At 36.4% G+C, this 24,670-nt stretch overlaps 1 protein-coding gene across 1 annotated transcript in view; it reads left to right on the top strand.

Annotated features, from left to right (window-relative positions):
* The window catches only part of ASIC5 (acid sensing ion channel subunit family member 5), a 32,991-nt gene extending 8,408 nt beyond the window's left edge, over positions 1–24,583 (top strand). Inside the window, exons 4-11 of the mRNA XM_053595586.1 lie at positions 3,915–4,152; positions 7,915–8,040; positions 9,632–9,781; positions 11,082–11,229; positions 15,608–15,664; positions 18,062–18,230; positions 22,275–22,366; positions 24,144–24,583. Coding sequence (XP_053451561.1) covers positions 3,915–4,152; positions 7,915–8,040; positions 9,632–9,781; positions 11,082–11,229; positions 15,608–15,664; positions 18,062–18,230; positions 22,275–22,366; positions 24,144–24,334 — 1,171 coding nt within the window. The 3' untranslated portion in view covers positions 24,335–24,583. The remainder of the gene's footprint in view (positions 1–3,914; positions 4,153–7,914; positions 8,041–9,631; positions 9,782–11,081; positions 11,230–15,607; positions 15,665–18,061; positions 18,231–22,274; positions 22,367–24,143) is intronic.
* Positions 24,584–24,670: the final 87 nt, after the last annotated feature.

Below are 24,670 nucleotides of genomic sequence, written 5' to 3'. Positions count from 1 at the left end.
TTCAATATTCTAAGGTTATAATTGTTGAACATGAAAAATGTTAATTATTCTTCCTTCAGGAATGAATATTGAAGACATTATCAGTATAGTAGGCATTAGAGATATCTTCAATTCCTAAATTATAATTTTAGATATCAGTTCTTGAGCATCATACCCAAAGTTGCTCACCAAATTAATGACAGATGAGAAAAAAAACTCAAGCTATTAAGTTCTTAAAGCCAATGGTCTTTAAAAATTTTAGCATATGTTCCTTATAATAAACTTTGAAAAACTATGTATTTAACTTGCATCTTTTATATCGGTATCTAAATTTTTAACCATAACTTTAAATAAATTTATTTCTTATATTTAAGAGATTGAAAATATTATGTTTATATCAACTTATATTATAAATATAATATGATAAATATTGTATATGATACTATATTTTAGAAAAAATAGGATAAGAATTCACTGTAATAAAAATAAGTATTTCATACAATTTAATAAAATTATAACTACTTTATTGACTGAAATGAGCTGGTAGAAAGCATGTAAAGATTTATCTGTGGACTTTAATCAAATACTCAAAAATCTGGAATCTTACCAAATAATCTACTTAAACTTAAGATAACAAATTTTATTAGACTATTTTCGATTTCGTCAATGCAGAGGATCCCAGGCAGAACTCAAATACTCTGTGTCTAATACCAAGCTTCACTCTAACAAGGAATATGTGTATGACAGGGTAAGACAAGGTTTAAGGAGCCTTTATACTTCTTAGATGAGTCTTTCCTCCTGAAATGCACAACTCTTTAATTATGCATGGCCATGTTAGTAGCCCTGAGGTTGCTACGTACCAGTATGTGTTCTATGCTGAGATTTACTATAGGTGACAAATTAAAACTCTCATTTCTGAGAGAAGAAGGATTGTGAAAAAGGATCTGAAATTTTAATGCTATTAAAATTCTCTATGCGTAGAACTCTCAAACATAAGCTCATTACAGTTTGAAGACATTGTTCTAAACTATACTGTTTAGAATACTATTCACTTGAGAAAGAAAACAAAGCTTAATGTTATAATTTACTTAAAGTTACCAAGTCAGGTACTAGGAAGAGGTCTGCTGATCGATCCCAGTTTGTATACTTCTGTAAAAATACCTTAGCGGCAGGAAATTGATACCTTAGATGAGGAAACTTTGCCAAATGACTTTGGATTACTAGGAAGTATTTACTTTTCACAATAGGTCCTAGGGACCTACCCAGTGTAGGTGAGAACATTACCAGAATACCTCTGCTGCATCCTTGGTCTTGGAAAATTGAAGAATGAATTCATGGACCACCAGAAATAAGTGACAAGACTGATTTTGTTGATAGATAAAAGAAGAGGGAAAACAAAGCCTCCCTCATAGCCGTGAGTGAGGGGAGGCCCAAGTGGGGTGCCGATTTTGGCGCTCTCTCTGGGGATTTATATGCAGCTTCTCTTTCCCTGAGGGCAGGAGTCTTGGGGACATGGAATTTGTATGTCTGAAACATGTCACAACCATTGGCACCAGAGGCCTGTAGGGCAGAAGATAACTTCGAAACTGCTGTTGTGTAGGAATGGGATCTTGTTTGGGGCACTCCGCTCCTCCCAGGGAGTGAGGGCTTAGATGGAACACTGATCAAACTGGTGCATGAGTCTGCCTGGGCCCAGAAATGGGATCTGAGTCCAGCCCTTGGTGAAGGGGACCTACATCAATAACAGATCATTTATTTAATACTCCTCTACATGACAAAATAAGTTTCAGGAATAGTCGTGTAATTAAACAATTGATAATAAAGATAGCCCATATGTGTTCATGCCAATTAAAATGTTAAAAATTAAAATATATATAATGAAAAGATAGGACTATAGTAATGGGTTAATACTTTTTAATATGTATGTACTTTTTTGGAAAGTCAATAGCTTTTTGGCTTCTGTAGTAAAAAATGATACATTTTCCTTGCTTGTATGGTTTTTCAATTTTTACCAGTGACTTAGTTAAAATTAACTTGCTTCGTGCATTCGTGTTCCATAGCACAGTCATATTTGTTAGTCTACTTTCATTCACAGTTGATTAAATAATATGTATTAATATTAATTTTGAAAAGTTTCTTTCACATGAACCAATGGCTAGACAAATAGGAAGATAAACTTCCGAGGACATATTTGGAGAGAGTAATAAAAATCACATTTCACAAAAATTCTATAAAGTGTAATACTGCTCACGGCCTCGTATTTGGTAATATCAATTCTACTGGTTTCTAAATGTATCTGTGTCAAAAATTTCCACCAAAATACCTTCATCATGAGATTCACCATAAAATTACATTACATTTGGTAAAAACTTTTACATTTTGTTTTCTTCTGTTGAAGTCAGAGATAGTACTTGGAGGTAGGGATTACTGATGCTATGTCATAACATTGTTTGCAAACAAGTAATTCAAGTACTGGTTCTTGTCTTCAAAATAAATCACCATGCTTTTTTATTTTAATCTCTTTAAGTACAAAAAAATAGTAAAGGATTTTCAATAAAAAGTAAAATCATTACACTTATATACAAATATAACAGAAATACATAGCAATGATTTTATTAATTATTTAGAGGATGGCAAGATGTTAAATTGTCTTAAAGGAGTATCCAAAGAGCAGGCTTTCTTCCTCATTTTTCTTCTCCATCGAATGATCTGTAAAATATGCATTTCTTGTTAATAGATGATAATCTTGGATCTGTTTTGGAAAGACTCAAGGAAGGGCTGAGTCAGAAAACTTGTAGATCAGATAAAATGTACTCACTGGGGTCCTATAATTTTGGGAAGTGCATTTATAATCAATAATATACATAAAAACAACAGATTTGGTAATTAGTTATAGTAATCACTTCCCCTTTGACTGCAAGATGACATTTCGACATGAATGAAGCATTTATTTAATGAATACTTACCTAGCCCTTACTATAGTCCAGGCACTTTTCTAAGTAATTTAGGAAAATATAATTAATTTAATAATAAAAATAAACATTTTGGGTTAGATTATATTAATATAAACCAATTTTACAAGTAAGGAAACTATTTCCCAAGGAGCTGCAGTAATTTGCTAACTCAGACCATTAAGTGGCTGTAACAATTAGGCTCAACTAGAAACAGAAATCACTATGAGTGACAGAGAATAAAGGGATGTCATGGAGATTAAGCCCCACTCAATAATAGGAGCTGTTTAAGCGATCTTTGTATGTCTATTGCCTGTTTCTGGTGCTGGGCTTCAAGGTAGCAGGACAAACAGCAGAGGGGAAAATGGATGTGAATGGGGAAAACAAATACAGGCCAGCTGGCACCTTCACCAGGTTGCCATCTTAACCCAAGAGGTGAAAAAGCTAAAAGCTAAAGAGTTCAGATGGCAGCTGGAGGAGCTTTCATCCTGCTGTCCCAGATCAGCAAGTTGAGTCAGCAGATGACCTGCAATGGGGTAAGCTACCTCAGCTTCTGTGCTACAGTAAACTCCAGAGAGTAACCAGATGCATGCCAGGATCAGACAACCAAGAAATACAGTTCCAGCTTAGCTAAGCAGATAAAAAACACAGGCGCTCACAGGAAATCTGGCTCTTAAATGTATGTTCTTAACAACTATATATAACCACCTCCCTTTAAGTTGAGTCTTGAAGATCCATTAGGAGTCATCCAGACCAAGGTCTGGGAAGTATTCCAGGATAATGAAACTGTATATACAAATATAAGATAAATTTCACAATGTGTCAAAGACCTCTTAGGAATCCCAATTTTGCTAGAATGTCTTGCAAATGAGGGAGAACGTAGGAGATAAGAAGAAGCTGATGGAGTCCAGATGTTTGGTCTCTGTTTTGTAGATAATTACAAGCTATTATTATTCTCACTATTGCCTTCATTCCTACCAATAGGTTCCAAGCAGATGCTGTGGCCAAATTCCATGTCATTTTTATCTTATGGCATGTCGTGTCCCAAGTCCTCCATTATCAGGAAATCAGTGTCAATTCCACTGGCTCTAAAGCGAGTATTGATTTTGTTGCAAGTCACCAAAACTTCAGCATTGCAGAGTTTATCAGGAACCATGGGTTTTATCTCAACAGTAGCACTTTGTTGGACTGTGACTTTTTTGGAGTGCCATGTGGTCCAAAGGTAATGATTTGATACTTTTTAAACATAATCAATATAACAGGCCACTTTAATTGTACTATTTCACCTTGAGATAAAGTTTACCCCATGGGGAATCAATCTAAATTTGCTCAAAGATTATATTTCACTAGCTCAGCTTTATATCATCCGGGGTATGGAGTGAACATGAGACAAATTTCCTCTTTCAAGCAGTTAGATAAAAAAAATAGAAAACCAAAATCTTGGGTTGCCTTTCTTGTAGCATAATCTACCCCCGAAAATTACCATACGAGGATATTTTAATTCTTTCCATTTATCAACAGCCTATTCCAAGAGAACATTTTTATCATCTTTAAGCAGCCATCTGTTTTCATGTATTGCTTTGGAAAGCTATACAAAGTAAGAGGACCCCAGTATTTAACGATGAAAATTACACATAACAGATATAGTATATATTCACTTATAATATACATGAACTCCTGTTTTATTATTCATATAATTAACCTACATTTAAGATAAAATTATCGATATATCTGAAATCCATTATTAATAATAAAGAGAGATGTAGGCAATTGATCCCACATTTCCCACATCAGCAGTTCTATAGCTTGTGTTGTTACGGTGAATTTAAGTCAACTTGGCAATTTCCTGGTTCTGGGATACGATTGCTTATTCTTTTGGTAACCTCCCTTAGCACATAGTAAGCAGAAGATAAATGCCTGAGTGACACTTGACAGAGGTTCAGGTCTAGCCACTTAATTCAGAAATGAACCTTTTGTAATGCTGTTTCTCCTTACCAACCCATTTAACCTACCACATTAAAATTTTGTGTTAGTGATGACTTTTTCAGTTCCATATTACAGAAATTCAAATTCTATACCAGCAGGCAGAAGAGTAAAATAATAAATTAGTTCCATTAGTTAGGAACTCTAAGAGTAGGGCTGGTTTCAGAAATACTGAACTGAGGCATTCCGAAACGATCATTAAGAATCTGTCTGTTTTCATCTTGTAATTCTGGTTGGCTCCTTTCTATTTGAGTTTTCTCCACACAGAGCCAAGATGGTTGCTGGCTATCTACCATTTCATCATCACATTTTACTACCCCATTATTCACTTAATAATCCCATAGAAGGTGCTGATTAGCTTCACAACTTGTGACACGTATCAATTCCTAATCCAGCTACTGAGGCAGGAGGGTGGGGTATTACTACTGTCCCAGGTTGTGCCGTCTTGCACCCTCTGCCATGGTTGGAGAAGGAGGGCATTGGAGCACGGTGCTATGACTGACTGCCCCAGGGTGGTGACCATGAAGGGTGGGGGAGGGGTGACATCTGTTCATAGACATTTAGGTTGATTCCATATCTTACTAAGGTAACTAAAGCTGCAGTAAATGTGAGAGTATAGATCTCATTTTGATATAATAATTTCCCTTTTAAAGGTGGGTAGGGCACTGGCCCCATATACTGAAGGTGGCAGGATTGAACCCAGCCCCTGCCAAACTGCAACAAAAAATAGCCAGGTGTTGTGGCAGGCACCTGTAGTCCCAGCTACTTGGGAGCCTGAGGCAAGAGAATCACTTAAGCTCAGGAGTTGGAGGTTGCTGTGAGCTGTGACAGCACAGCACTCTACTGATGGTAATAAAGTGAGACTCTGTCTCTAAAATAAATAAATAAAACTAAATAAATACCTAGTGGTAGAATTACTAGATGATAATATAGTTCTATTTTTAGTGTTTTGAGAAATCACTGTATCATTTTCTATAGTGGCTGTAATAATTTCATTCCCTCCAATAGTGTATGAGAGTTCCCTTTTCCCTATATCCTTCCTTGCATCTGTTATTTTTTGTCTTTCTTCCTGGGGTGAGATGATATATTATTGTGGTTTTGATTTGCATTTCCATGATGATTAGTGATGTTGAGCATTTTTTATATACCCGTTGCCCATTTATATGCCTTTTTTGGAAAAATATCTGTCCTTTACTCAGTTATTAATGTGAATATTTGTGTTTTTATAGTTGAGTTCCTTCTATATTCTGGATATTAGTCTTTTCTTGGATGAATAGTGTACAAATATTTTATCCCATTCAACAGGTGATCTCTTCACTCTGATGATTGCTTCTTTTGCTATGGCAAAGCTTTGTAGTTTAAAATAGTTCATTTGTTTAGTTTTGTCTCTATTCTCTGTGCTTTTGAGCTCTTAGCAATAAAGTCTTTGCCCAGAACAACACTGGAGTATTTTCCCCATTTTCTTCTAATATTTTTTATATTTTCAGGTCTTACATTTAAATCTTTAATCCATATTAGGTTCCTGTGTGTCTATGGTAGGAGATAGGGGTCCAGTTTCATTCTTTTGCATACAGATATTCAATTTTCCCAGCACCATTTATTGGAGAGGATGTCCTTTCCCTAGTGTATGTTCATGGTGACTTTCTCAAAAATTAGTTATGCATACATGGATTTTTTTTCTGGGGTCTCTATTCTGTTGTATTGTTCTATGTGTTTTTTATACTATACCATACTGTTTTGGTTACTATAGCATTGTAATATATTTTAAAGTCAGACATGGTGGATGCCTCCAGCTTTGTTCATTTTGCTCAAGATTGCTTTGGCCATTCAGGCTTTTTGTTGTTGTTGGTATTTCAAGCAAATTTTATTCTATGAAAAGTTATGTGGGTATTTTGATAAGGATTGCACTCAATCTGTAAATTGCTTTAGACAGTATGGTTTTAACATTAATTCATTCACTCCATAAGCAAGGCGTGCCTTTCCATTTGTTTGTGTCCTCTTCACTTTCTTTTATCTGTGTTCTGTACTTTTCCTTCCAGAGGCCTTTCATCTCCTTAGGGAGATTTATTCCTAATTTTTTTTTTTTTTGTGGCTATTGCAAACGCAATAGCTTTCTTTATACATTTCTTAGCTAGTTCATTGCTAGTATACAGAAAAGCTACTGATTTTTTTCACGTTGATTTTGCATCTTGCAACTTGACTAAATTTATCAAGTCTAAGAGGTTTTTTGTTGAAAATAAGAGTGGTTGAAAATGGATATCCTTGTTTAGTTCCTGTTCTTAGGGGAAAGGCTTTTGGTTTTTTTTCCTATTTAGTATGACGTTAGCTGTGGGTTTGTCATATACGGCTTTTATATGAAATACGTTCCTTCTATGCCTAGTTTATTGAAAAGTTTTTATCATAAATAGATGTTAAATTTTATCAAATAATGTTTTAAATGTATAAAAAATGCTTAGTTGTATACAAAAAAAAAAGGTCTTATTTAAATAATCATGGCGGGGTATGGTGGCTCACATTTATAATCCTAGCACACTTTGGGAGGTCAAGGTGGGAGGTTCTCTTGAAGTCAGATGTTCAAGACCAACCTGAACAACAGCAATCATATCCTAGTCTCTATATAAAATATACAAAATTAGCAGGCGAGGTAGTATGCAGTCCCAGTTACTCAGGAGGCTGAGGCAGGAGGATCATCCCACACCCAACAGTTTGAGGTTACTGTGAGGTTACTGTGATGCCTTATTCTCTAGTACAGGCAACAGAGCAAGATCCTGTCTCAAAAAGAAAAACACATGCAAATTGACAAACCTATATTAAAACAAAAAACAAAAAACTACCATTGAATGCACATATAAATAGGTGTTTATTCTTTCTGGTATTTCTTCATTCTCATTCAGACATCTGAAGGTATGTTTATCAAAAGATAAATTATAGAAATTAAAACTAAGACGCAACAAAAATACCCAATTGATTGTGTTTTATTTGGTTTATTTTTATGTTGGAGGATTTTGTACATGTCTTCACTGAATATGGAAATTGTTTTACTTTTAATCCTGGTGAAACTCTCCAAGCAAAGAATAAAGTGAGTGTCTCTGGAAGAGGCTTAAGCTTGCTCTTCAACATCAATCAGGTATCAAATTTTCTACAACCAACCAAGATTCAAAACAAACAAGAATAGCAATGAGTTTGATCAGAATGATTTGCCGGTAGTCACAGCCACTTGGGAGGCTGAGGCAAAAGGATCATCTGAGCCCAAGAGTTGGAGGTTGTTGTGAGGTATGACACCATGGCACTCTACCCAGGGCAGCAGAGTGAGACACTTTCTCAAAAAAAAACAAAACAAAACAAAAGAATATTGTGTAAATAGACTTTGTTAAAGGCTAACTATAGGAAAGTTGTAATAGGCCTAAGAAGTGCTAAGTGTTTAAGCTGAAGAGGCAGATGTTCATTCAGACACCTAAGAAAGCAAGTAATGTTATCTTCAAGGGTACCTATTACAGCTCCTGCTCAAGGTTAATTCTCACCCTCTGTCTTTGTAACCACTTCTAGAATTACACATTTAGAGGTACATGTATTCTACTCCATTACTGTTGTTTTACAAATGAGGATTCTGAAATACTGATGGATTAAATATCCCAAAACCTAATGAGATGAGAATTAAATCTGCTGTTCCTGAATCTTAGAAAAGTACTCTAAATCACAAAACACAAAAAACTACTTTTAAAGAATTTCTGTTAAGGTATTTTTCATAGCATCCTCTTGTATACAATTCAAGAGACATTTATATTTAATGTCCAAACACAACATTTCATACTTCAGTGCATGTACCTATACGTACATGTATATATATTTCATCAATGCATTCTGTTCCTTCAAGTATTAGTCATATGGTCAGTTCAAATATGATATTATAAATTTTATAAACTATAATTTTCCAGTTACTTTAAGAGTGTAATTAATATGTATGAATTCAATGCAATGTTGTATAAGAAAATGGCACTGAGTTATTTCAATTATGTCTTTCTTAGAGGATGATTACATGCCTAGGAGAAATAGAGTTCTACGTTAAAATTAGAATATTAAGTATGTTTATTAAGTGCAATTACATATCCAATTGACACATTCATAGAAAAATTATTATAGTCTTAAGTTTATTCCTTCTCCTTGTAGCTGAAATCATACTTAATGACAAAGTCATCAGAAGTTTAGTCTTACATCTCTTCATCTGATGTAGGGTTTATATAAAAAAGAACATTGGTGTGAATGAAATAGGGCAAATATTCAGGAAATATGCAAAAATTTATTTTTCCATATTTATTATGAAAAATAAATTTGAATTTTAAATAAGATCAGTGATTTTAATTGCAAAGTGAAGAACACCAAATGATTTTCTAAAACAAATGAGTCAAAGAGAATAGCCAAGTTAGCAATTAAAAGGTAACTAGGTGAAAAGAAGGCCCAGGGTATAAGATCCTTAACAGTTGTTGTACACACTTATGTCAATTATCTAAGGTATAAAATGATCCATGGAAAATGACAGGGGTCTCGAACTGTAGTTTAACTATGCTGTCCAATTTTCAAGCTGCTTATATGAAAGGAGATCGACATACTGATTTTGGATAAGTCAAATGCTATTATGAGATGATAAATCAAAATCCTATGCTTGTGTAAAACAGATATAGTCAATTTGCAATTTGGGGGAAACTGTACTTTTGTTTTAGGAGGAATTCACTGATAACCCAGCTCTTGGTTTTCTTGATGCTGGGATGATCTTTGTTATCCATTCACCAAAGACCGTGCCACAGTTTGATGGCTTAGGCTTGTCGACACCTGTGGGAATGCACTCTCGGGTGACCATCAGCCAAGTGAAGGTAAATATGTGAACATGTGGAATCAGAGGGAATTCGGTGAGATAGTGAATGCATCAAGGACTTAATTCTTTTCACTGGAAAACCCTTTCTTCTATGCCTTCAGAACATCACTGAAAATTCCAAAATTTCATTTCAGATTATTTTTCTTTGGAGGCACAAACTTAGTAGGAACAATTCACATGAAAACTGTTGAATCCAAGGTGATTTTAAATTTCATTAGAAACAGAAAGAGTTATTAAGAGTAAGAAGAGACATACGTTGCTGAGCTATGCTTTCTCAATGGGAGTCTCTGAGAAGGAGACAACTGAAGTAGAAATAGCAGGAATCTTAGCCTCAGGCTGATCTGACAGGTTTCCATTTGTAATTGGCTTACTCAGTAGTTTCCCTAATTAGCTTCCTGAATTTGCTTCTCTCATCTTCACGTGAAAGTGGAATTTCCCTTCCACAATAATGAAGTGTAAGTGAAGTGCCATAAAGATAGCACTGACCATTGTTGCCTGGCATACAGGAAGTGCTCCAGAAAGACTCTTTTCTTTGTGATTTCGGTTGCTGCTTTCTTGGTGAGCGGATCAATATGCCAACAACATTTGCATAATTTTTTTTCCTTATATGAGTTAATTTTTAGAATAATCGATTTCTCTGACTTTCTTGATTAGCATCTGGGCTTTATCAGGACAATTAAGTTCGTGAACTCATCGTAGAAAAAAGTGCTACGTATCTCCTTGGTAAATATGATGGTCACTTTTTTTTTCTTTTTTTGCAGTTTTTGGCTGGGGCTGGTTTTGAACCTTTCACTTCTGGCATGTGGGGCCTGCGCCCTACTCCTTTGAGCCCCAGGTGCCACCCCATGATGGTCACCTTTGAGGCACTCCCCTTGGGAAGCTATGCACCGATGCCAGCACCTAGTCCACCATGCAAAGTAATTTTAGAACGCTTTTTGTGGAAAGGCCATTAGAGCTGTTGTCATAGGAGTTCTGACAATTAAGTTTGCAAAGTCATCCTAGAAAAGGTGCTACATACCTCCTTGCTGAATATTACTACAGTTACCAGATGGCCAAGGGGAGTAGTTTGAAGGTGACCACAATGATATTCAGCAAGGAAGTAAATGGCACTTTTTTGAGTTTCTGAACTTTATTGTCCAACCTCGTTTTATAAAGAATCACGCTTACACTTGCCTGCAGGGACTTTTTGGTGATCAGAGAAGGCAAAACAGACAAAAGTAGTCAAATTTAAAAAATCACAGAAAACAAGGGACTTACCTTGTATAAATCTCCTGAACACGAGTTTATTTTACCTTAAGACAGTTCATCAAGAATACCCTTGGGGAGAATGCAACCCCAACATCAAGCTGCAGAATTTTCGCAGCTATAGCACTTCTGGTTGCTTGAAGGAATGTAAAGCCCAGCACATAGAGAAGGAATGCGGATGTCTGCCTTTTCTGCTTCCAGGTAAATACATTCTGATGACTTCCCCCTTACTGAATTATACTTATTTACTTTGAACTATAGAAAATGATTTATCTTTAAATTGTTTTCTATTCTTCTGAAATTCTATGCTGGAAAATCTGATTGGCTAATACAACCTCAACAGACGAATTGTAAGTCATGAAAACAAAGCGGAGCTATCTACAAAACAAAATTGTGTTCTCAGGGCGGGTCCCCAGTTCTTATTACTAAAGGTTAAAATCAGAGGTTCTCCAGTGTCTAAAATGGCATGTGAAGATTTTCTTGGTTTTTTGAAAGAAAAAAAAAACAAACAGATTATGCATAGGTCTTACTGATCCTGAAGGTTTTACTGCTGGAAATTGGTTTCTTTTGTGACTTTGACATAAACTTCAGACCTCCTTTGCATCCAATTTGAAACATTCCTAGAACTATGGGTATGAGGCCAGCATCCAAGGAGGTGATAGGGAAGAGGGACAAGAGCTGGATCAAATCCAACTGGTCCGCTCAGCTCTGGGGTTCTCACTGCTGTGATCTTGAACAAGTGACTTAACCCCTCTTAACCTGGGGGAAGAAGTTGGGGGGAAAATATCCTTATCTTACAGTGTTGTTGTAAGGATAAAATGAGTATGTGAGGGGTTTAAAAAGTGCATGGCACAGAATACAATCTACAAGAATGTTGGATGTTTTCATTCAGGTCTCTTTCATTGCTCTCTGACAGCGCATCTGAAAACAAAAATAGAGTTCATCAAACGAGTGTGGCTCTACAAGTTTGCCCCCTCTACGTTCACACACATGAAGACTCACATTTACAAATCTCATCCCTTTGTCAATCAAAACAAATGATTAAGGCAAAAATCTAGATCCATGGAGGGTTGTTAAGCCAAGATTTTGAGGGCGCACACAGGAAAAACAAACCGCAGATAAGCTGTGGCTGTTTTTCCAAAGGGGAAGTTGAAATTGTCAGCATTTTAAAGAAATACAGAGAGAAGGGTAAAGACGAGGGGGAGTAGGCCTCATGAGGTAGTGGCTACATTCTTGTGAGGCCCAAGAAATCTACATTTTACTTAGAATAAAGGAGAGAAGAAAGCATCAATTATGTAGACGTCCCTGGGTAGGAGGAGGAATGTCTGATTCTGCCTTGTCTCCAGTCCTATTCCCTAGAAGATAAACCTGTAATTCATTATGACTGTGGGATTGGATAGGCTTTACTTTAAGGTGCCAGACATAGGTACAATTTGCATGGCCTTGATTATCAGGGGTAAGCAGAAATTTTCCTTGGTGAATGATCTCGGGACCAGATCAAGATTTTAGAGTTTACATCGAATATCAGGGGCTGACTGGGAGATTAAGTGCATTGCTAAAATGGATTGTCCCTGGCATCAGGATCTAAGTAAAGAGGCAAATGCTCTCAGATAGTGGTGAAAGAAAAAGTTCTGGATATTCATCCTTGCCCTGAGTAATTTCTTTAACTTTGTGATAATTAACAGGCTTAGCCATGGCCCTTGACATCCCTTCAATGAGATAGGAAAGTATATATATATCACTTCCGTCCATGAGAAGATCCCTGTTGCTAATCCCAACTTGGGTCCTGTTCTAGACAGCACTATAGCCAACAGCATAGGAACAGGGTAGCCTTCAGTTAAGGTCAGCTGTGTGTCTCTAGCCTTGGACCAATACAGTCCTTCTTCTCATGAGTGATATAAGTGGAGAAAATTATTATCAATATTTCTCCATGATAGGTCATAGGACAGAGTGAAATATTCAAATTCTTTGGAGAATGTGAAGGATCAGCTGAGATGCTACCATCTTTGGTTTTCTATTTGAGACACATCAGACATAGAGAAAGGGGTATGGACTTGGATGATGCCTTCCGATCCAGCAACCTCATAAAGAGGGCTGTAGTGTACAGGTGGGGAAGGATTTGGGAACAGTGAACTGAATGAGTATGGCTGGGTGAAGGTGGTATGAAAGAAGAAGAAGGGAGTGTAGATAGAGGGGCCAAAGGGTTTGATGATAGAGTGGAGGGAGGGAGAATGGGGGAGCCCAACTGGAAACTTTATCTGGATCAGAGGAGGATGGTGGGAAAGACATGGAAGGTAAATGTAACGTGTGGTAAGTGCAGCAAAGACCTGGATGTTTGAAGAAGGTCTGAACATAAGGAATTGTACACCACTGCTGAGCTGACAGCAATAAAGGACCAATAGGTGAAGATTTGTATTATGATTAAGAGATCCATTCTTGGGCCAAACCTCCCGATCATTTAATTTGTACTTTGATCAGGCTATGCTACATAAGAAGATTAAATGTTTGGACTGGAGGTTAGAAAGTCTCAGTTTTCAAATTCTTAAGGCGACATCTCAATGGGGAGTCTCCAGGTGGAACTGAATGTTGACGATGACAATAGGAGAATGAAGAAGGCAAAACTTTTTCAGAGATGATCATATGTCAAAAGAAGAGGGTCCCAGAGGGGTGTCCCCAGCTCAGATGACTTTCAGAGATCTGATCAGACATTGTGCATCCCTGAGATGTGAGGGCAACTGAAACCTAGAGATCTGGATGGGAAGTGGGCATCCCTGAGTCCTGACCCAGACAAAACTCCTAAGATCTTCCTCAAAGCCAGGTGTCCCTGGGTCTGGGTGAAGACTGAGAGAGGTGGGCTAGGAAGCATCTTCCTCATTCATCGCCTCTCTAAAGTGGTCAACAGGTACTGGGTTTTTGCATCTTTGACCAAACAAAAGCTTCTAGTCTCAGACTAAAGCATATAACTATTCCTAGTGTCCAAGAGACTCATTGAGTTCCCAGTGTATTGAGGGCACTGAGAGGGATGTCCTGGGAGCTGTGCAGGTGAAGAAGGAGCAGTCAAGAGTCAGACTCAGAAAAGAGAGGTCCCTGTACTGGCCACCACCAAAATGTTACGGGTGCTAGGACCATGGGCTGAGAACGAATTCTTGACTCAAAGATAGGCTTAAAATATTTTATTTTACTTAGCAAGGGAGGAAAGGGCACAGCAGGAAAGGAAGAAGGAATGCCAGCTCTGAGGATGAGCTGCTTGGGCTTTTATTGGGGTTATAGAGAGAAGAGCAATTGCTACTGGGAAATGAGAATGGAAAGCATTCATTTTCTGCTACCTGGTTTTATCCGGCTTCTTGGAATACACTTTGGCAGATGCTGAGAAGATGACATGTCCTTTTCTGTTTGTTCAGTCAGTACTTTTCCAGTTCCGCAAATAAGCTCTTTAAAAAACAGGATTAACCCACAGGTGGTTGAGCAAGAAGCAAACAATGGGCCAGCACACCACTCTGTGTGGCAATGTTTTTGTGTTAGATGAGTTTCTAGCAATGCCACACTTTCACTAAGGTAACTCCACTAATAGTGTGCGGAAGAAATCTCCAAAACCAGCTTTTCAGGGACAGCTTGTTTCCAAAATTTCATTGTTCTTTCCAATGGAAGAAATGGTATTGCCATAAGTAAGGCACAATTTGGAAAAATGAGGGGAAAAAACTTAATTTTGAAGGTGGTTTTTTTCTTTCTTTTTTTTTTTTTTTTACTTCAATTTTGTTCGTTCAATTTTTTTCAAAAAAAAAAGAACACTTCTTTATAGTTAGTCTAACATTCCACAAATTGTTAATAAATTGTAAGCGGACAATTTTTTTTTATTATTGTCAGGATTATTACTAAACACTGTGGCTAACCTGAGACCACATGGCTTATAGCAATGGACTTAGCAATAATGTGTTAAGGCTAAGAGACTAAGGCTTTAGAGTTAACCCTAGGATTAAACCCTGATACATGTTGATTTTACTAATCACCTCAAGGTCCACAGCAGGTGCTTAACAAATATTGGTACTTATCTGTCCTCAAGCTGTTCCTAGATTGGCAGCCTATGTGTGTGCACGCACACACATGTGCAAACACACACACACACACACACACTTTTGATGGTGTATATACATATCAGTGGATAGAGGGACCAGGACAGAAAATGCATAGAATGCACCAAGGCTTAATTTTTTCATCTATAAAATCAACATTCTCAAATCACAGGATTGTGAGCAAGATCAAATGAGATGACAGCTGTGAAAGTAACAAAATTGGAAAACTATCAACATTTCCAAATTACTGTTGGTGCTTAAATATTTCAGAATGATATATAGAGAGGGAAAGAAATATAATAAATAAAACATTATTTTTTCTCCCAACGTATATTTTCAATGGATACTAATATACTTTGATACTTTTTCCTACAAAAGAAAAATGTCCATTTGTACGAATGGGTAAGTGGATGAATGGATGGAGGGAGGTAAGAAACTTTTTTTTTGTCATTAGGTCACTTATTTTACAAAGTGTGAAATCTCTATGTATTATACTTATTGTTTTTAAGGAAATGGGATAGAATGTCACCTACAAAAATACTACAATTGTGTTTCTCCAATACTTGGTAAGTGGCTTAATTTACTTTTATTTTTAGGCTATATATTAACATTGCTCAATGTACTAAAGACATTAAATCATACTGTGGACACCTCAGAAGTGAAACAGAATATAGACTATAAGAGGGAGGGTTTAGAATGTTCTTAAACAGTAGCTTATATAAACATAAACAGTAAAAACAAACAAAGAAACAAATATCCTCTGATTTTAAGACATATCTGAATTAAAGATAGTGTCAAAGTAACAGAAAAGAGAGTTCTGCTTTTTATTTGTAAATATTTATTATGTTCTTTATGTTTTTTCTTTTTTATAATCAAAATAGCCTTTTTATTACATAAATAAAATGTATCTGTTGTGAATAGTCAAATCTTACAGAATAGAAAAGAAGCCATGTAAAAAAAATCAGTAGAAGTTGCATCACTCTGAGAATTACTCTCACAGTTTCAGAATTGTTCTTTCTGTCATTCATTTAATTATACATATGCTATATATAATTTTTTTCCATAAATAAAAATATAATCATACCTGTTGTATTTATTGGGGATAATTGCTTCTTAAACAACCTTTTATTTTTTTGTTTATGTATCTTTTAACCCCCAGTCCATGTAAACACAATAGTATAGTCTACCATAACTTTCTCCATGTATATAGCTTTATACTTATGACTTTCAATCATTGATGGTTTTATTAAAATGGGATTCTAACATATACTCCTGTATGAAACTTGCTTTTCTCACTCATTGTGGGAATATCCCCAGGACAGAAGAATTGATAAAACAGGTTCTTTTCGATGCTTGTAAAATATCACAATATAACATGATTACAAGAGATCTTGTAATTTTTATAGCCCACAAGTTGAGACAAAAGGAATATCCTAACCAATGGAGTTGGAATGATGTTGCCAAATTTCTTCTGCTTTCCTATCCCTGACAGAGGCTGGAAGGAGCTTAGGGAAATGGTCCATGTATTTCAACTCTTGTTGGGAACCTGGGGTCAGCAGAGGATCTATGAGACTGTGTGTATTTGATGTTGTGCAGGGTGTGTGTGTAAGTGTGTGTGTGAGTGTGTGTGTGTACATAAGCATGTGGGAGGAGGGCATGAGAGTACATATATGTGTGTGTGAAAACATGTATGTGATTTGCGTGACTGCATATGTGTATGTAAGCGTGTGTGGGATGTGTGAGAGTCATGCGAGTGTGTGAGCCTATGTGCATGGGCGTGGGTGGGAGTATGCGCATGCGTGTGTGTGTGATGGCATGTGTAAGTGTGTGGTGTATGAGAGCATGTGCATAGCAGTGTGTGAGTGTGTAAGGGTGAGCGTGTGTATAAGTGAGAGTGTGACACACGTGAGTGGAAAGAGTGGTGGTCATTCACGTTAGCCTTAAAGAACTCAAAAGCGTGTGCAAAAGTTATGCTCTTTTAGCATAGAGTACCGAAGTCAGAGTCTGAAAAACAAGCTTGAAGTTGGTCACTAATCGGGGTTGGTGTTAAACAATGGGTTCACAACAACAAGGAATTAATGAAGGTTTTAATGTCAATAGCAAAAGAAAATAAAAAACCTAGATATCTGCAGGAGATGGGCATTGGGAGATGATCCCAAGGGAAGCTGGAGGCAAACATTTCCTCCAGCACAGGTTTGCCAGATTGCTCTAAGGATTCAGGAGAAGACAGAGGACAGAGAACCTCAGTGGCTGATTTAGAAATTACATAGAAATAAACACCCAACCACATATTTCAAACCAGTATATGTTGTGACAAGTCTTGAAGATTAGTCTAATTTAAATCACAGTCACTGGCTTTCAGGATTATGCTTGAAAATTTTTCTCAAAGTGACACAAGATCACAAAACCAGCTTTCTGTCCTGTCCTCGTCATACACCTGTTGTCTGTGGAGAATCAGAGACTTCCTGGAGAAAATTTCTCATTTCTAATAAAGATTCTTATCCAGTGACTCAATTAATTCAAAGATAACAACTCCAATGGTATATATTTTTTGCTTTGCAGTACTGAAAATATAACACCATTTGTTAAGAAAGGAGTGTGACATAATTTGTAAACCATGTTTTAAATGATTTTATTTCATTTTTAATTGACAAATAAGTATCGTACATATTTTGCAGCACACAGTGTTGCTCCAATACATGTGATGTATGGGTGATCAGATCAGGGTAGTTTGTCCAATTTATCAAACATTTATCATTTTTTTTGTGTGTTGAGAACATTCAATATTCTCCTTTTAGGTATTTGAAGGTATGCATCATTGTTAATTATAGCCATTCTGCAATGGTAGAACCACTTCTTTTTTTTAACTATTGAAAGTGAAATTATAAACTTTAAAAAGCTTTATTCTCCCCACTAGGAAATATTCCTCTTCTTTGAATTCCCTGTCCTGATTTTCTTTTCAGACTACATTGAACTTCAGGACTTATGTACAGTGGGAACACATAACTCTAGCTGCCCTGTTTCTTGTGAAGAAACAGAATACCCTGCCACTATTTCATATTCCAATTTCCCAAGTCGACAAGCTCTGAAATATCTTTCCAAGAAGTTGAATAAAAGCCAAAAATATATCAGGTAATCATATTAGTCTTGTAAATTACTTATAATTAGCATGAATATGTATATGTATATATATGCATATATATGTAGTTTTTTTGTTTATTTTTTGACACAGAGTCTCACTTTGTCACTCTGGATAGAGTGCTATGGTGTCATAGCTTACAGCAATCTCAAACTCTTGGGCTCAAGTGATTTTCTTGCATCAGCCTCCCAAATAGAGGACTACCAGTTCTTTCTGTAATGCGGGCTAGTTTTTCTATTTTTGATAGAAGCAGGGTGTCACTCTTGCTCAGGCTGGTCTCACACTCCTGAGCTCAGCAATCCACTGGCCTGGGCCTCCACAGTTGCTGGGATTACAGGCATGAGCTACCACACCCAGCTAAGTACGTGACTACAAAAACTTGTTTGATTCCAATTTTAGCCTTGTATGTAATTAAGAAAACTAATCTCCCCATGTAAATACCTACACAATAAAACCATCTTTACAAATTATAAAGAAAAAGTGCTTTCATCAAGATGGGACTGATGGGAGTATGGTTTTAAATACTTAGCAGATAAAGAAAAATAAAGAGCTACAATATGTGTAATTATGTCTTTTTTACACTTCTGACTTTTCATTTTAATGTGGGAAACTGATTTGCCTGTAATATTACATCTAAATATATGATTTTAGAGAGCACTTTATATGACTTTTGGTTGAAAAAAATCTCCTGAATTTCATTAATATTGAATACGCAGAGGATATGGGCATAATTTTGGAAACATATTAGTGAATTATAAAAGAAACCCATGTATAAAATAAGATGATCCTAATGAATGTTCCTTTTTCACCAAAACTCAAATTATTATAAATCTATCACCAGTTAATCTGATTTTATAATTGATATGTAGGGACCTTATGTGGTTGTTGATAGTGCAGGCTATTACCAGGAGTATTAAGTTAAGTGGCTGAACAAAGGCAGCTGGACTTAGGGGTTGCCCAGATCCTATAAAGAGCTAGTTAGAAGTTATACATGTGATTAAGAAACTGGTTTGTGGATGGTATCAGAAATCAAAGAGTGATAAATCAGAAAACACAAATGCTAAGCCAAGGGTGATGGCTCATCCTTGTAATCCTAGCACTTTTTTTTTAATTTCAGGTTTTTTTTGTTTGTTTTTTTGGCTGGGGCTGGGTTTGAACCCACCACCTGCAGTATATGGGGCCGGCACCCTACTCCTTTGAGCCAAAGGTGCTGCCTGTAATCCCAGCACTTTGAGAGGCCCAAGCAGGAGAATCAGTTGAGGCCAGGGGTTCAAGACAACATAGTGAAAGCTCTGTCTCTATAAAGGGTGAAGGAAAATAATTAGCCAGGTGTGGTGGTGCACACCTGTAGCCCCAGCTACCTGTGAGCTGTGAAGCTGAGGTAGAGGATCAGGAGTTGGAGGCCGCAACGAGCTATGATCAGGACACTGTACTCAAGCCTGGTCAACAGGGTGAAACTTTGTCTCAAGAAAAAGAACACACAGAAAATAAGAAAACACAAGTGCAGTTTGTCATAGTAGTAGATGTAAAATCTTAACAGTAGTATAATTTAAAAAGAAGCAACCTCTTTTTTAATGATGAAGCCATATGTGTGTCTTCCTGGGGCAGAAATCAAACCCACATGATAGCCAAGCCAGAGTCTCGGGTGACAGCTACTGTACCCCCAAATGATGAGAGGCTACAGCTAACAGGGTAGGCAGTGAGGAGGTAAATATAAGGGTAAACTGTGGCTGAATATAGGCCTATTTCATCAGCAAAACAAGTGTATTTTAAAAATTATTCCATTTTAACTTAAAATTTGAAACAAAAAGTATTTGATTCAACATGCAGAACAATCCATTCCCTTAAGGCAGCATTCATGTGCAAGTATCTGAAAGCATTTCTTTAGTGTTTTGTAAAACATTGAGAAACTCAGTTTTTAATTTATAATGTGCCCCTCATGACACTAACAAATATTTCTGAAATGAAATTCTGAACAATTTCACTACCCACCAGGAGGCACAGGATTAGTGTAGCCCAAATTACTGGGCAAATCATCTGTCTGAAAGAAAAAGAGTAAATATCACAATATTTTTGTGGGGGAGGAATTCATCTTCTCTCAAAACTACAGATGGAGAATATTTGGAAATGATTATGAATGTTGTGCTTGGGAAATTAAACAATATTATCAGTGTACTTGTAAATTAGGAGCACAACGGAGCCTAAAAAGATTGAAATATTACTAGAATGTCTGTACTTCCAAGACAACTTTATTATTTCCATCACTTTGGCAATTGCTTTATTATATGTAAATATTATCATACCCCGATTATCTATTTAAACATAGCCCATTCTCCTGTTACCCAGGATTAAACCAATGGATATTAAGTAAATAAACATATTAATGATGTATTTAAAATTAAGTATGTTTGGGAATATTAGTTTCAAAACTGTAAACAATAAGAAGAGTGATTAACAGCCATTTTTCTTAGATACATTAAAGAATACCAGGAAACATTGCTAATGGGATCCATTCTTAATGAAAATTATTGCTGCCATTTGCAAATCATGAGATGGTTGATTTTTCCACTTAGCTTATAATGTAGACAGGTGACTATCCACTCATTTATTGATATCATTTTTAATTTGCTCCCTTATTAGTCCATTTTAAAAATACATAGTAAGCACCTATAATGTGTTAGGATTCAAGAAATATTCTAAGCACCAGGAATACCTCAGATCACAAGTCAATAATCTTACCTCGTTGTGCTTCTGTCCACTGGAATGGAGATGCGGTCTAGTCATGGCAGTTGGTCCTAAGTGCAATGGAGGGTAATCAGCAAAGCAGTCTCAGGAAGCCAGAGTCAGGGAAAATTATTCTCAGGGTCATAGAACATGATTAGAAGGACCTTCCTGAGAAGGTGAAGTTTGAGCAAAGACCTAAAGTGGGGGCTCTCAAACCCCATGGTGGAGTTTTACTTGGTGTATAATAATGGGAAGTCTTGGGGCAGTGTGTGGGGGTTGAGGAAAAGAGAAACATGATTTGGCGCGTTACGGACATGTATTTTACTTATTGTATAAATAGAAGGTGTGCATTTTTCAAGGCAGAGTGCTTTAAAGTTGGAAGCTGAATGATTGATCAGAAAGCTATTGCAAACCAAGGGGGAAATAACCAAGGTCTGGGGAAAGGTGGTTGCACTGAATGGGGGGAGAGGTGGCAGCAGTCCTTGTATATTTTAAAAGTAAGGCAAATAGGGTATCCTGATAGACTGTCTATGGAGTCTGAAATTTTACATTATAAATTGGGGAAATATCAAGAGTTTGACTTAGAATATGTCAAATTTGAAATACCTGTTATATATCCAAGTCTAACTGTTAAGAGGCAATTGAATACATTATTGAATTTCAGGTAAGACATGTGGGCTGGAGCTAGAGAGTGAGACATGAGACTTCATAAAGTCTATAAATTTACTTTTTTAATTAATTTTTTTATTGTTAAGAGAGCTAAAATTTTAAAATAATGTTTAGGCAATCTGATCACATCTGAAGATTTCTAGAAGATGTTAAGGAAACAAGAGTCTTTGCCCAAATATGCATTAATGACACAGAGGAAATAATTAGAATTTATTGAATACTCAACATACACCAGGTTCTTGTCAACGCTTTATATATATGATTTAATTTCTTCTCACTATAACTCTGTGAATTCAACTAAAATTCTGACTACTCATGGGGAAATGAAGATTCAGGAACTCAATATGGGTCACATAAGTAACAAGGGATAGAACCAAGGTCTGAATTAAAATCAAATGCATCTCCTTTTTTTTTTTTCTAGTTTCTCAGCAATGATGTATAGAAAAATAATTCTTTCTCCTAAATACTAACGGAACAAAAATGCCTTCTAAATCACGCTAATTGTGATTAATATCAAATCTAATTCTGTGTCTAATTCAGCATGTAATAGCATATAAAACAAAAATGAATATTACTTTTGTCAGATGGGAGTTAAATGTACTGGTGGCAGTCTTGAGCTATGACAACTCTGTTTTTATCCCTAGAGAGAATCTTGTAAACATTGAAATAAACTACAGTGATTTGAACTATAAGATAACCCAGCAGCAAAAAGCAGTCAGTGTGTCTGAGTTACTCGGTAAGTGTTATTTAGTTGTTCCTCAATTTTTTCAAATTTTTCATTTGCTTTTTTTCTCTTTCATATTTATGGTTAAGTTTATCAATGGAGGAAAAAGAATCAACAGTACTTGTCATTGGCTACTATTTAAATCTGACACTTTCCAAGTCTCTAGAAAACACTACTGTAAGCAAACCTCACATGGACTTGGACAAAGAAAGGGCTGGTGTTGATCCTTACATACTCACGCTCACATCAGGCTTTCGCCTCACACTGCCCTCCTCATCAAAGGACATTGTAACGGCCCTCCTCATCAAAGGACATTGTAGAAAGTTTCAGCGATCCTGCATCTGGGTTGAACATCAGCCACCTCTTATTTCGCACAGAGCTCAGCCCCAGTGTGGGCGAAAAGATCCCAGAGAAGCAAAATTAGGTATTTAGTTTATAATCACTGTCTGCTGACTGGCCTTCATCACACGGTCCTTAACAAGCATAAGTGCTGGGTTCTGAGATCTCACTGCATCTTAGAGGAGGCCATCTGAGGGACAGAAGACGACCCTGGAGTCAGGCAGAGGGACAGCGGTGAGACACAGCAGCTAAAAACTTGAATAGGGAGCAGGTACACAAATTCTCCAAAGCTCTTGGAGAAGCCTGTCCTGCATTCTCACACTTATCACACATTTCAAGAATAGCACAATCCTAAGAATGGCCCAGGGCAATAAGATAATGATTAATAATGTAACCTATTTTTAAAAGGACTGCTGAAGTAGTCAAATTCAGAGACAGAAAGTAGATTAATGGTTGCCAGGTGCTGGGAGAGGAGGGAATGGGGAGTTAATGCTTAATGCATACAAGAGTTTCAGTTGGGGAAAATGAAAAAGTTCTGGAAATGGGTGAAGATAATGGTTGCATAACAACGTGAATTACTTTGCATCATAGAACCACACACAGAAGGATTATTTAAAATGTTATATTTTATGTCATGAATATTTTACCGTAACAAATAAGCACGAGTAATAAAAATATAGACTTTTAAAACATCCAAAAAATGGGGCAGCACCTGTGGCTCAGTGGGTAAGGCGCAGGCCCCACATACCAAGGGTGGCAAGTTTGAACCCAGCCCTGGCCAAACTACAACAAAAAATAGCCAGGCGTGGTGGTGGGTGACTGTAGTCCCAGCTACTTGGGAGGCTGAGGCAAGAAAAATCACCTAAGTCTAGGAGTTGGAGGTTGCTGTGAGCTGTGATGCCACAGCACTCTACCAAGGGTGATAAAGCGAGACTCTGTGTCTAAAAAGGCAATGCTATGTTAAAATATTTTTTGTTAAATTAGATATTATAAATACCTAAAAAGAACTAATTCAGACACTTAAAGTCACAACTTGCTTGGAAATTAATTCTATGGAAAACACTGTCATCCAGTAAGGCCATCTAGATGGCATTTCTGCTCCTTACTTAACACATGGATGTGAATTTTTAATTATCTAGGCTCTTTTATGAATTTGCCAAGCTTTTACATCTTCCAAAGTCTTTGAGTTGTATTTTTGGAAACAGATTTCATGTTTGTTTTTTCACTGTGCTTTTTCAGATGATTTGTATGAATACTACTATAAGATACTGCTAAGTGCCATAAGCTTATTTATACCAAATTTTAAAATAATACCCTTAACCCATCTTCATATAATATCAGTTATGATTAACTTATTAGCTTGGAATAACTTAACTGTCTAATAATGTTTCATTTGCTATTTAAAATAGCAAAAAAAAATGACATTAACTTTTTATTGGTTTTGTTACAGCAGATGTCGGGGGTCAGCTGGGACTATTTTGTGGGGCCAGTATCATTACAATTATAGAAATTATTGAATATCTATTCACCAATTTCTACTGGATATGCATTTTCTTTTTGCTGAAGATACCTGACATGCCACAGTGGACTCCCCCACCTCAAAATCATCTGGGAAATAAAAACCGAATAGAGGAATGTTAATGTTCACTTAGAATAAAAGTGTTTACTTTTCTCTTCACAATACCTTTAGATTTATTATCACTAACTCATCGTTATGTAACTTTATGTTATTGTTTGGGGGTTCAATAAACACCCCTGAAGGCATATATCTCCTGATACATGTCTTTTTGTCTATTTGTTCCTGTGTGTCTGTCTGCATATTTATTTATACAGGCTGGCCATAAAGTTCATGTGAAGTTTGAAATAGTGTGCAATTTAAAACTGCACACAAACTTTATGGGCAACTCTATATAAAAGAAGTAGGAGAAATAGGCACCATTTCTTCACTTCTGTATTTCCAGTACCTTGAATAGCAGA

The sequence above is a fragment of the Nycticebus coucang genome, chromosome 1, assembly GCF_027406575.1.
Source record: "Nycticebus coucang isolate mNycCou1 chromosome 1, mNycCou1.pri, whole genome shotgun sequence".
NCBI classification, from domain to species: domain Eukaryota; kingdom Metazoa; phylum Chordata; class Mammalia; order Primates; family Lorisidae; genus Nycticebus; species Nycticebus coucang.
This window is presented reverse-complemented; position numbering and strand designations above follow the sequence as displayed.